This window comes from Saccostrea echinata, unplaced genomic scaffold (assembly GCF_033153115.1).
Source record: "Saccostrea echinata isolate AGI-Se365-2 ecotype Australia unplaced genomic scaffold, CSIRO_AGI_Sech_v1 ptg000016l, whole genome shotgun sequence".
NCBI lineage: Eukaryota > Metazoa > Mollusca > Bivalvia > Ostreida > Ostreidae > Saccostrea > Saccostrea echinata.
This window is the reverse complement of record NW_026889765.1, coordinates 12,589,164-12,602,635: the sequence shown is the minus strand read 5'-3', so window position 1 is coordinate 12,602,635 and position 13,472 is coordinate 12,589,164. Positions and strand designations below refer to the sequence as shown.

General features: G+C 33.9%; 1 protein-coding gene and 1 non-coding gene across 3 annotated transcripts in view; both read left to right on the top strand.

Annotated features, from left to right (window-relative positions):
* LOC133188461 (prostaglandin E synthase 3-like) overlaps window positions 1–13,472 on the top strand; it is an 82,189-nt gene that overhangs the window by 63,585 nt on the left and 5,132 nt on the right. For both annotated transcript variants that reach the window (XM_061323901.1, XM_061323900.1), the window contains one exon: window positions 8,176–8,206. In XM_061323901.1, coding sequence (XP_061179885.1) covers window positions 8,176–8,206 — 31 coding nt within the window. The remainder of the gene's footprint in view (window positions 1–8,175; window positions 8,207–13,472) is intronic.
* On the top strand, window positions 11,429–11,562 carry LOC133189115 (small Cajal body-specific RNA 3). Its single transcript, XR_009721409.1, has one exon. It is a non-coding gene; the product is annotated as a small Cajal body-specific RNA 3 (non-coding RNA).

The window sequence follows — 13,472 nt, the reverse complement described above, 5'->3', positions numbered from 1 at the left end:
TGCTTCAGATGCTTAATCTGACCTACATTCTCCAGATGAGTGACCAGGGTATTCTTTTTGGTATAGCTCAAAAACTATATGGCCTGTTATGATTAAACTTGAATCTAAGGAGGGGCACTTCCAGACTTTCTCCAGATGTTGGAACTGACAGACATTTTCTTGATTAGTGAACAAGTTATAGTTTTTGGAGCAGATCCATTTCCAAGTAACTGTAAGTCTTACTTAAACCAAACTTGCATGGATATGGATCTTGGAATGCACACAAACTAAAAAAAAATATGATGTACAGGGGTGTGCAATTAGCATCGCCCGACGCCCGGGGCTACCATTTTTTGGGGTCGGGCTAGTAGTTTTCTGCACGGAGGTAGCCCCTTGGGCTAGTAAAAATTAAAACTACATATGTAATACATGAAAATCAATATCGGTATTTTCACTCATTTTTTGCTATTAAATTATCAAGCAATGAAAAATTTTCGGCAGCATGCTCCTATTTTTCGTAAATCTCCATAATCTTATCAATTTTGCAGTACCACCTGAGTTATTTACTTTCAAAAACGATCGCTTTTATCTAATCCGAATTTCCTCTATTCCTCTGTTTATGGTAAATACACATGCAGATATCTCATTAAATTATTTGCAACCACTCAATCAACTGAAAGATAAGTGTTGTGTGGTTTACATAAAATATATTTCCAGCAAATTTAATGATTTAAGATGAAAAAAAAATGATTTTCATTTCATTTAAGATAAGATAATTTATTTGAATTCATTTTTATTTACTATCATAATTATTTATTTATACATGATTTAATTTTACTAGTGAGAATTAAACTTAGTGAGAATTAAACTTTAATTTTAAAAGAAGGACATTAAAACCCTGACTTTTTCAACGATAAACTTTAGTTGTTAACCCCCCCCCCCCCCCCCTTCATTTGGGCTAGTAACTTTTTACTTGGGGCTAGTAACTTTATTGCTGCCACTAGCCCGTGGGCTAGTGCTTAATTTTTTTAATTGCACACCCCTGATGTAAGATTTGCCTTACTTATAGATAACATTTGTCGAGGTGAGCTTCTTAATCTTTGATTAGGCCAGGTAAAATTAATCTTTAGATTCTCATCCCCGCCCGCCCCTCTCAAAGTGCCCCGCCCCGTTGTTTTTTATTTTGCTTTTTGGATGCCAAACGTTTTATTTTCATGTATTTTTATTCATCAAGAATCTGGGTCAAAATTTAAGAGTTATCTCCCGTCTGAATTAAAAGTCGCGTGGCGATATTTATAGCAAAAAAACTATGTGAAGAATGGAGAAAAATCGGCAATAAAAGCAGTTTAAATATGTAAGGAAAAGATCATTTGTCAGTATAGAGAAGGCAGAAAAGCAAAAATAACAAATAAACACATCTAGATACCATCACTGGCATGTGCAAGTTTAAAGAGATTTTAACCAAGTAAAAACAGACGAAGAAAATGCACATGGTCAAGTTTTAAATAACGATCTCCAGTTGTATGTGATTTCGCATTAAAAAAAAAATAAAACATCGTCCAAAGACTTCAGAGAATAATAGTGCTAAGGAAATGTTAAATCTTAAAACTGTTCAGGCCTAAGCTTTTCAGTAGAATATTTTACAGATTTACACAATCCTCATTCCTGTTTTGCAAATATATTTTAATGTCGAACATGTCAAGTCTCAAGAACGATTGAATGTATGAGGACAGTGGAAATCTGTGATAATCATACAGAACAGGAGGAGTTGTTGGTAAAACTATAAGGTATTTGGGGAAAGGCCAATGAGAAAACATGCATATGCAATTTATAAGTATCAGTACCTCATTTTGTTTGGCATGTGTCGTATCTGTGTACTTGATAATTTGTTAATAAAACTATAAATATTTTAATTTTCTATAACAAGAATCTTCTGAAGATATTTAAAAGAATATGAAAACAATAAAATCTATTCATATTGACATTAACATAATGTAAAAATTACGTGTACGAATGGTTTGTTGATACTTTCAATTATAAAAAATCCGCTCACCCACCCCAATTTTTTAGCAAATTAGGATGAGAATCTAAATTTTAAATTTATGTGGCCTTACCTATGTTTTTTTTGTACTTACTCATTTTGTTTTAGATTAAAATATTATAAGGCCTAGAATTATCAAACTTAATCAAATGTTGCAGTGTTGGGTAAATGGTGTGTCACACATTAAAATTAGGTCACTGTAACCTTTGATTAAGATTATATGGGAAAACCAGGTCAAGCTCACAACTTAAAATTATTTGGCTTAGAATCGTCAAACTTGGTCAGTAAATGCATCCTTGGTAACATCCTCACATCAGGTGTCCCGAGTCAACATGTTGTAAATGGACCTCTGACAAAGTTCTCTTGATATTTTTTCGGATGACTGCTGCAACTACAGGGAATTTGCAAATCTTGATTTTTTGTCTTATTTCTCAACCAATCACATTAAACTTTTCGTTGATAAACAACTTGTAACACCTACATTTGAGGTATCAACTGATTCCTGATACCCGATATTTGTGTACTTTAAAAGCTTTAATTTGATAAACCTTTAAAAAATGAATGATCTCTGTCAGGGGTTCAATGGCAACGTGTTGACTCAGGACCCTTGACATTGTGAGGATGCCTTACTGTATAGGGGATCAATTTCATGGGTTGTAATTTTCACGTTTTTTTCTCTTCTGACAAGATCGCTGTTTGTTGAATGCGCGGATTTTTTGTTTATAAAAGTTACGTTCCTTTATGTATAATTTTTTTGTTTATAAAAGTTACCTTCCTTTATGTATATATATCGTATAGCAAGAACGACAACCCGGTATGTAACAGTGAGATGTATGTACTACATGAACTATACTCAGGGGGCTTTAAATAAATTGTTTATTAGTAAAGTGTTCAGTAGTCTTGGTCACTCCTTAGGAATCATGCTTAACTGGCTGAAGTATGGGAAAATTAATTTCAAATTAGTGGTATAAATAACTGGATTTTTTTCGCCCGGTTTAGTGATGTAGCTCATATTCGAGGGGCGATTTTGAATGCAGTCATTACGTAAAGTCTGTAATGTACATGTACATGTTAATTTTTTTAAACAAATAAAATATAAACAAAAAATACAAATGTACCTGAATTATAGTGCCAAATTCCTGTTATGTGACAAGTGCCCAAGGTCATATTTGTAATGCACGGGTAATCATGACAGATATTGTGTTTTTAATGAACTGGTTAATGGGTGTTTAATGATAAATATGAAAAGCCTGCCTCATGAGCAGACGAGGGGCCCACCTTGCGTATATATATCAATAAATTTCACTGCATTTCATTTGTTTTGATCTAATACACAGTTTACGTATGATCCTGTTTTTACTATATTTGGACCATAGGAGTTGTAAATATGTCTTTGTGTAATTTTTTAAATTCATCTTGATAAATAAAATTCAGACGTTTTTTCATTCCTTTTATTTATGGGTTAAACTTCATGACTAAAACATTAGATATATGGCATTTTAATCAGTTTTTGCTATGATTTGGTTGAATTAAATATTGTTTATACATGCATGTACACTCTTTCCAAATAGTGTTGAAATCTTTAAAATTGGCTTATGGTAGGGCTTGTTTAGACGTCCAGTGTTTTTCTTTTGTTAGGCCCTTGAAAATCGGTTGTTTCTTTGATTTAAAATCCCTTTAAAAATTGTTGGGTGGACAACATTTGAACATCTGCCTGGCAGAGGTCTCCAAATTTAGACTTTTACTTGGCAATTGTGACCATTGATCATTAAGCATCAGTAAGGGATATTTTTCATGCCAACATCTATACTGCGACACTGGACCTACATTTTTATGATAAATCATATACGGTACCAATTTTTGATGAACCAGATGCACATTTAGACAAATTATGTCTCTTCAGTGATCCTCATGCCCAAATGTTGGAAATCTGAAATGTTTAAATTAAAACACAAAAACTTTAAGGAGCTGAAAAAGGGGTGCTAAAGAATGGAGCTAAATATGTCGAAGGATCATTCCACTGACCAGTCTTTATGTCCAACATCGAGACCCGTGACTTAGAATAAGCTCCTAAATGAGGTTGTGACTCCAAAACGAAACACTAGAATCACTGTGCCATATGCTATGCTCTTGACATTTTGCCTGTGTAAGCACTTGAAGATGATAGTAGGTTTAAAATAACATACTTTGAATGTCCGATGGTTGAGTATTTGTGAATCTTGTCTTTTTGTAAATATTTGATTTCAATAAATTTACACTGGCCTGAGATATTTCACAAGCCCAAATGAATAATAATTGTGAATTAAAATACCAAACATATTGCTTTTAAATTTCATTTGTATGATATTCAGTTTAAAAATCGGTTTCTTTTGTTCTTTCTTATTCATAAAGATATTATTCAGTTTTTATGCCCCCGGATCAAAAGATCCCGGGGGTATATTGTTTTTGTCCTGTCTGCCTGTCTGTCTGTCTGTTGTCAACTTTAACCTAGCCCATAACTATTGCACTGTCAAGGGTAAGGCTTTAATATTTGACATGAGTGTTCATTATGACAAGACCGGTTTGTTCCCGTTTTGCACACATTTGAATTTCAGGCATACAAAAAATGTGTGCAAAACAGGAATTTGTCCAGGTGAGATAATAACTTAATTGGTATAGTCTGTATCATACAGTAAATAGGAAAGAGGTGAACCTATAGAGAGAGAATAGGAAAATAAAATATGAATTAAAAAAAAAATAAGTGCATTTTAACTGATTTCTTTACTTGAATAACAAAATAGAAATTTTTACTAAATACCGTATTTGGCCGAATATAATACGCATTGGTGTAAAATACGCACCCCCCTTTTTGAGCCTGAAACTGGGGGAAAAAACGCAGTTCGGTTGTATTATACGCAGCAGTAAATTTTACCAAGCGGTGTTCTGAACTTTTGAAAATCGCGGTAATTTGATATGAAAATCGGCGCGGAGATAAAGTGCCGAAAATTTACAGAACACGATATTTTATTCAAATGTGTTTTTATTTCTTAATCTTGACTTTCCATATCGCGGCAATCTGAAGATTATTTATTTTAACAAAGCACGAGATAATGTTGCATTAAAGTATTAACAGAGTTTATTTTAATTTTTTTTTTTTAGCATACGGTGATATTGAAACTATACGTCGCCGTATTCTAACTATTCTTTGTAGAAATAATTTTATTTCAACAAAGCACGAGCTTTTGTTGCAAGTTTAACAGTTGTCATATTTATTTTTAGTTTAAGGTAATCATGTTGAAAATTACGTAAATTGAACAGGGCAAGCGATATTGCAACATCAAAGTATTCATAGACTACGATTTTCCTCTTTTGAACTTGAAATTAATTAATTAAATAAATAGCTGATGTTATAAAAATAAAATCAAATTTAACAAGCGTGTAAAGTTTTCAACACACCTCCAAAGCTGTGAAAAATGATGTACAAAGGTGGGATATATGTCTTCATACATCGAGGTAATCTTCGTGAATATCTTATTTTCTACAGAGCACGAGTAAATGATAACACTTAAGTTTCAACATACTTCATATTTCCTTTCTTAACTCTCAATTATTTTAACACGAGGCCAATATAAGAAAAAGTAAAATTCCATTTACAAGCGCTTAACTGTTTAATGTGTCGTAATCACATACGAAAGATCATAAACCAACCCCCGATTTTTAACAAAGAAAATAATCAAAGCCATTAATAAGGGCAGTAAATAATCAGTGCTCTAACTGTAAAAACAATGCTTTGGAGTTGGTAAACAATTTAATTGCCTGGAGGGGTGTTGAGGGGTAATTATCAAGTGACAAGCGCACATGTTCACAACATTGGCTTCCATTCATTGGGACGTATAGAGGGGTGTTTATGTTGAAATGAATTTTCACTGAGTTATTTAAAACCTAAAATAAAATTTATTTTATTGTATTTCATTAAAAAATGACTTATTACTTTCTTGACCGGTGTCTGACTGATTAGGTACATGTGTACTATGATTACGGAAGCACGTGGCGAAGGAATGTGTGAACATCTATAAATAACATCGTTAATGGCGGCCTACACGGAAACGATGAACACGCAGCTCAAATTAATTTTAACTTGCTTTTAAATTTAATTTAACTATCAAAAGGTTATAAATATAACATTTTTAACAAGCCTACATATCAACAATAACTTTCCGAAGTTTTCAATACGGCGATAAACAGCAAGAAATTGCATAAGTCTCTAGGTAATACTACGGTATGTGCGTATGATAGCCGTGTTTCACATGAAAGAAAAACCTATCAAAATCCCATTGTGGTGTAAAATACGCACCCCTTTCTCACAGAAAATATTTTGGGGAAAAAAGTGCGTATTATATTCAGCCAAATACGGTAATTAATCGTGAATAGTAATCAAAGTGAATTTATGAATTGTCAGCTTTAAAATTATTTATTTTTCAAGAAATGGCAGATATTTTTTCTAGATATAATAATTAATATTGAATAAAATATTCAATGAATCCCCCCTTTTCCAATAAAATCTATATACATTAAATAAATATTTATTATTCTTCTCTAGAATGCATAGGTAAAATACAGGTAAATCCTAACCAGAAATCAGACTAGAATTGTTATCAAAACACATTTCACACCTATTGTTCTATACCTAATTATCAAATGTGTGCAAAACGGGAACACACCGACAAGACCTTTCCATTGGTACAGAAATTTTTGATCATGTGAACTCAACTGTGACCCTTGACCTACATTTGAAAAACTTTAACATTGGCCATAACTATTGCACTGTAGTCTATGTACCACTCCAGAATTGTGTTACCATCAGGGGCATAGTGATTCACAAACACATCTTGTTCAGAGTGTATTTTCAAAACTGCTATCAGAAAAGAATAATTGACCTACCTTCCTACCCAACTTGAGATTTTAGATTCAGGTTAGGGAAAACAATGATATTTTTAATGATGGCCTGAAAGGGTACAGGATCCTGTACCAAGAAGTACGTAATATAGTTATTACATCACGGTCATCTAACTTACTGTAGTTTTTTAAAAATAAGGTCAAGAAAGCTCTAAATCTCGCATCATTTTCGGAGCATACATATGCTAGTGATAATCGAATGATTTGAACAATGAGCATCCTGAAAGGAGTGTACAATCTCTTGCCAATGGTTGCACTTCAGAAAGTAAGTCATCTTATTTCTAATGTTTAGACTTCCAAGAGTAACGTTTATCAGAAAGAAATGGTTGAATTTATTATTAGAAGAGTCCGCTTTTGGAAAATATCCACAAAAATGTAACACAAGACAACTGTATCTCCTAAATTTTATCAGCATGGTGCGCGAACATTCAGCAAGATATTTCCGCAGCACTTCTTCCTTATATGTCCTTTAAAAATCTACATTGATCGATCTCCCAGTGTATTCAACAGCGGGTTGTCCCATCCAATTGATGTTTCCTATCTCCACTGTGAAAGAGTTCCATTAAGTAATTTAGCATACTTGATTCTGACCATCCGGCGCGCCCGGGTAAACCGGCGATGACCGGCGACACACTTGATTCTGAGCCGGTATTGCGCATGCATCAAGCCGGGTGAGCCGATTGAGCTGGAAAAATTTGATAGGCTAGGGTGGCTTCAACATGGCATCCTTGGGGATAGTGTTGAAAGTTTTTTGTTTTAAGACGTGAAGCTTTTGATCGAGGTACGCTTGTGAAATGAACATATTTGCAAAAAGTGTAGTCCTTTTCTATGCTAGATAATGTTTTACGATAGAAATACAATATTTCTATTACTTTACATCAGCCTGTTCGCTTGATTCTAAGAGCATACCGGGGTTTACCCGGCTTGGTTCGGCTCGGCCGAATTCTATCACAATCAAGTATGCTAATTGTGATATAAAGTATTAAGGCATGTAAAAATAAGTTCCCAATGTATCTCATTTGGAAGTTAAAACAACCAGGTTATTTGCATCCGGATTATCATGTAACCACTGTATAGGTAATTTCATTGGCGATATAAACTTATGAAGAGTCTCTTAATGAGCTCGTATAATTTTTTTTTCTCAAAGCAGTGGCTTTAAAATGTTCCTAATTTTGAGAGGGAAAAAAAGTAGAAAATACCTGTTTTTAATTATTTTTCAGGGAAAAGACTCCGAAGACAGTGATGATGAAGGTAAGTGTCACTAGTGGATTACTGAAGCCAATTTTTTCCTTAATTCAACTGAGTGAAAGGCTTAAGGTATTCCATCCCTAATAGCCTCAGATTCAATAAATTTGACTACATAACAGATGTGTACATGTGGAATACTCAGTATATTTAGACATAATTCCCATTTATTACTATTAGCACGTAAGAATGGAACTTGTCCTAATTAATGACCTTGACCTTTGTTGAAGAGTTATCTCCCTTTTTTTAAGTAATAAGAATCAATTTTAAAAAATCTATATGGTAAAAGAATTGTTTTCAATTGTCATTCTATTTTTAATTATTTGATGCATCTTTCCACCAGAGTATTTATTGATATTATTTGAATTTTTATATTAAAAATTCGTTTGTCTCCGTAGACTTCAGTGCAATTTCTGTTAATTAATTACTGCTTAGTGAGTTACATTTTTAAAACTTTCTCTTGGTAAATCCTTTTCTACTGGCCAATTTTAACCAAAGTTGGTAAAAAAAAAAAGGGGGGGGGGGGGTCATATGTTTCTCAACATTTCTTGTTAATATATAGAATTATTTGTGTTTTACTTCCAACAGATGTAAATGCTTTTAAGAATGTAAACAATTATTAACTTGCACACTTGAACTATATATTAAATTATTGTTAATAATGGGCCTGTTCATCAGTCACCTGCATACGTGTAAACTCTACAGCTTTAGGCTGAAGCCTACCACTTTTTAGGTCACCTGAGTCAGTCACTCAGGTGACCTATTGCTATCTGTTTATTTCAGTCATCATACGTCATGCTATGTATGTCAGTCGTAAACTTTTGAACAATTTTAGCTTCTTCTCAGGAACCAGGGAACCGATTTCAACCAATTTTGGCATATGGCATCTATGGATAAAGGGTTAAAAATTGTGAAATTAATGGCCCCTGCCCCCCTGGAGCATGTGGGGTGAACTAAAACCATCAAAATTAATGCAATCTTTAAAAATCTTCTTTACTCCTGGACATCAAGAAGTCAAACTGTTGGTTTCATTGTAATAAGCATTGAGCCCTCTACCAAAATTGTGAAATTCATGTCCCCATGGTCAGGGGTTCTGGTGTTAGGATGGGGCTCTGTTGAATATATCATAAAAATGCATCATTCCTTAAAAAATTTCTCCTCTGCTTCTGGGTATTCAGCAAACAAACTAAATACATAGATATGATGAGCAAGTGTGTCTCTTCCGAAATTTTGAATTTCATGGGTCAGGATTTTTGGTGTTAGAGCTGGGCTCTATTAATTATAGATTGAAAATTAATTCTTTGAAAATCTTCTTCTCGGCTCCTGGGTATTAAGTCAATAAACCAATTGCATGGTTATGATGAGCAAGGGTGCCTCTTCCATAATTTTGAATTTCATAGCCCCTGGGTCATTCATTCAGTTGGGGGGGGGGGGGCTCTATTGATTATATATTGAAAAATGACTTAATGATTTCAAAATCTTCTTCTTCATTTTTGGGTACTCAACAAAGAAACTTCCTGCATAGTTATGATGAGCAAGGACGCCTCTTCCAAAATTGTGAATTTCATGGCCTCTGGGTCAGAGGGGTGTAGGGAATTAATTCTTTGAAAGTCTTCTTCTCTGTTCCTGGGTATCCAACACATAAATCAAGTGCATAGGGTGCCCTTTTCAAATTGTGAAATATGTAGCCCAAGGTTTAGGGGTTCTTGTGGGGTTGAGGCTCTATTGATTATATAGAAAAAATGCATTCTGTTTCTTGGGTATTAAGTAAACAAACTAATCATATAGTTATGATGAGCAAGGGTGTCCCTTCCAAAAGGTGGGGCCACAATGGGGTTAAAGTTTTAAATAGGAACATGTAGGAAAAAATCTATAAAAATCTTCTCAAGGACAGCAAAGCCATGTTTAGTCATAATGATATTGTAGTATCCTCAGGTAGTGTAGATTTGAATTTTTTTGGGTTTGGGTGAAGCCACAATGGGGGTTCAAAGTTTTAAATAGGAAAATAAAGGAAAAATAATCTTTAAAATCTTCTTCTCTAGAACAGCAAAGTCATGTTTAGTCATTTTGATATGGAAGCATCCTCAGGTAGTGTAGATTTGAGTTTGTTCAAATCATGACCCCAAGGGCACAGGTACTTGTGGACAGGACCCCCCTCCTCCCCCCTACATATATTTCTGTCTTAGTTCATGCTATCGGATTGACTCTGCATCTCGTAAGAATCCCACAATTGATCCTTAAACAGCATTGCAGTCAGTGTGTTGAAAAATCCTTAGGTAAACGCAACGGAAGTGAATAGAGAATATATTACCTATTATGATAACACCCGAGAAAGATTATTACGTCAGACCAAAACTATCTCGGATGTTATAGTAATAAGTGATACATTCTCGATGTACTTCCATTGCGTTTACCAAAGGATTTTTCAACACACTGACTGCAATGCTGTTTAAGGATTAATTCTGGGATTCTTATGAGATGCAGAGTCAATCCGATAGCATGAACTGAGACAGAAATATATGTAGAGACAGTGTGAACTGGGGTTGAATATCGGGGGAGGGGGGGTTCCTGTCCACAAGTACCTGTGCCCCATGGGTAGGGTGGGGTCACAATGGGGGATCAAAGTTTTACATAGGAATTTTTCTTGAAAAATCTTCTTCTCAAGAACAGCAAATCCATGTTTAGTCATTAATATGGAAACGTCCTCAGGGAGGGTAGATTTAATTTTTTCAAACCATGACCCCCAGAGGTAGGATGGGGCCACAATGGGCACTCAGATTTTAATATACAAATACCTAGGAAAAATCTTTAAAAAAGCTTCTTAAGAACAGCAAAGCCATGATTGGTCTTATTTATATGGAAGTATCCTCAGTTAGTGTAGAATCTAGTTTGTTCAAATCATGATCCTGGGGAGGGGGGGGGGGGGGAGTGGAGGGGGGCCACAAGGGAGATCAAAGTCTTCCATAGGAATATGTAGTGTGTTATTGTTTACTTCTTTGCAGTTGATATTAAATCCAGAAAGTGCTTGTGTTGAATGAAATTTGGAAACTGCGCATTTTCTTTTTCTTTTATGATTATTTTTACTTCGTGACTTTTGAGGTCTGAATCTCCCTCTTTTTTAAAACACAGTAGGTAAACATGTATGGTCACCAGTATTAACTAAAAAGAATTTGCTTTCTCAACAAATTTAAAGTTACTTTTACAAAAAAGGAGAGAATATTTAGTGCAATTGGAAGTTGTGCATAAGTATTACTGGTATAGAAAGACATTCTGTGTCAGTAGACAGACTTCCTACATAGAACTGAGGATTCCTGGGAGTTTCAGTGAGACATGCTGGAGTTCTTCGTTCCCCCTCAAACATGGCTAAATCTTTTAAACAAATGTTTAGTTTTGCTGTACAGAATTAAACAATTAAGAATTTTGTTACCTAATTAATGCAAAGCCCTCCCCCCTTGTCAAAAGTCTTTTTTTTAATGGAAAATGGGAGGCAGTGAAAGAATAGAAATGCAATTAAATAAAATTCAGACAATGCCGAGATGTAAAGAATAAAATTCTTGCATGCATGTAAATTTTCATTTAAAAAACTGTAAATCTATTACTTTGTACTGCACTGTTCAGACATCAAATTATGAAAATAGTAGATCTTAAGATGAACAATGAAATAATTATCAAAAACTCAGAAAAAATGGTAATTATATAGTCTATGTATAGTCTCAGTATAATCTAGGCAAACAGTTCATAACACCACATTTACTACTGGATTTGAAGCCCTATTGTGACATCACAAACGACACATCAAATATTTTGTAAACAATAGTTGCATTGGGAGCCAGCTGTGTATCTGAGCAGGTTAAACCTTAGGCAAGTTGTCGCATTATTATCCAAACTTTTCGACGTGAAATGATGTCTTACACACTTAGAAAGGAAAACATGGAAGTTATAACTTGTAATTTGGACATATTTAATCTTTCTGCAATTGTTTGTTATGGAAGTGATGCCACCATGCAGCCTCAATAACCTATTTAATTGAATCTAGACTACACATAATAAAACAACTACAGACTCTTTAAGTGGTGAATATGGTTTGATATATACCACCAAAAGAGTCGTTATGTATATATTTCAGCTTTAAATAAATACATTGAAGCATATCTTTAGTTAGGAACGTAGCATTTCAACCCACCAGTCCACAGGAACCATGTAAACTTACTGGAACTGTACCAGATTTGTCTGTCCTTTTGGTGACAATATACAGCCTCACCTCTGTATATCAAAGCTTCACTGACTATGCTGACACTTATGTCCTGCCTATATCAATTTGATAATATCCGAAAACAGGAAGATATTTAGATGATTTAACATAGATCTCATTGGACTGGGCATTGAACTTAAGTAAAATGCTTCATTTTGATTTTTCTGTAATGTTAACTAATTTTATTTTTTCAAAAATGAAAAAAAATAATTTTTTGGTAATGATAAACCAATTTCCAGAATTTTGGATAATGCTATGCAGCCAGTTTTTCCAAAATGGAACTATAAATTGCTGCAAAAAGAATTCATCTTCTGGCATCATTTTTAAACACTAATTTTTCTTAGCACTCTTTAATGAATTTAAGTTCTAATAGACCTGATAGAACTATGGTGTTCATGAAAGCATGATTGTGTTTCCTGCTTTGTAGCTTCATTAAAGATGTAAATAAATCTAAGAGTGGTCAGCTGTTTATTTACTAGTAGCATAATAATTCATGCCTTATGGAATATATGCTTCATGGAAATTTACTTTTGTTAATTATTTGCAAAAAAAAAAAACCCTTTGCCTTACCTAAACTATCTATATGCCTATCACTTACATCATTAATAAGTTTGTACTTAAAGTAATATGAGATGCAACTTTGATGTCAGAAATTTTTGTTTCAATGAAAGAAAACAGAATGTTAATATACTGTATACAGGGTTATTTTCGCCCTTTCACACTTGCAAACAATTTTGCCCCGTTTTAAATTCGCCCACTCATAGTTTGTTTAAGAAATTATACTGTATTCTTTGAATTCGCCCCATTTTAAATTCGCCCCAGTGAGGGTAGGGCGAAAGAGGCGAAAATAAAACGGGGACGAAAATTTCCCTGTATACAGTACTTCTGTCATTCATATTTGCAATGGAAGAACTATTTATAAGCTTTGATTGAAACAAAATTACAATATTGATTTCTTATATAATGCTATATATTGGTTTGTACAGAATCCTTTATTCTGAAACAATTTGATACTTTATT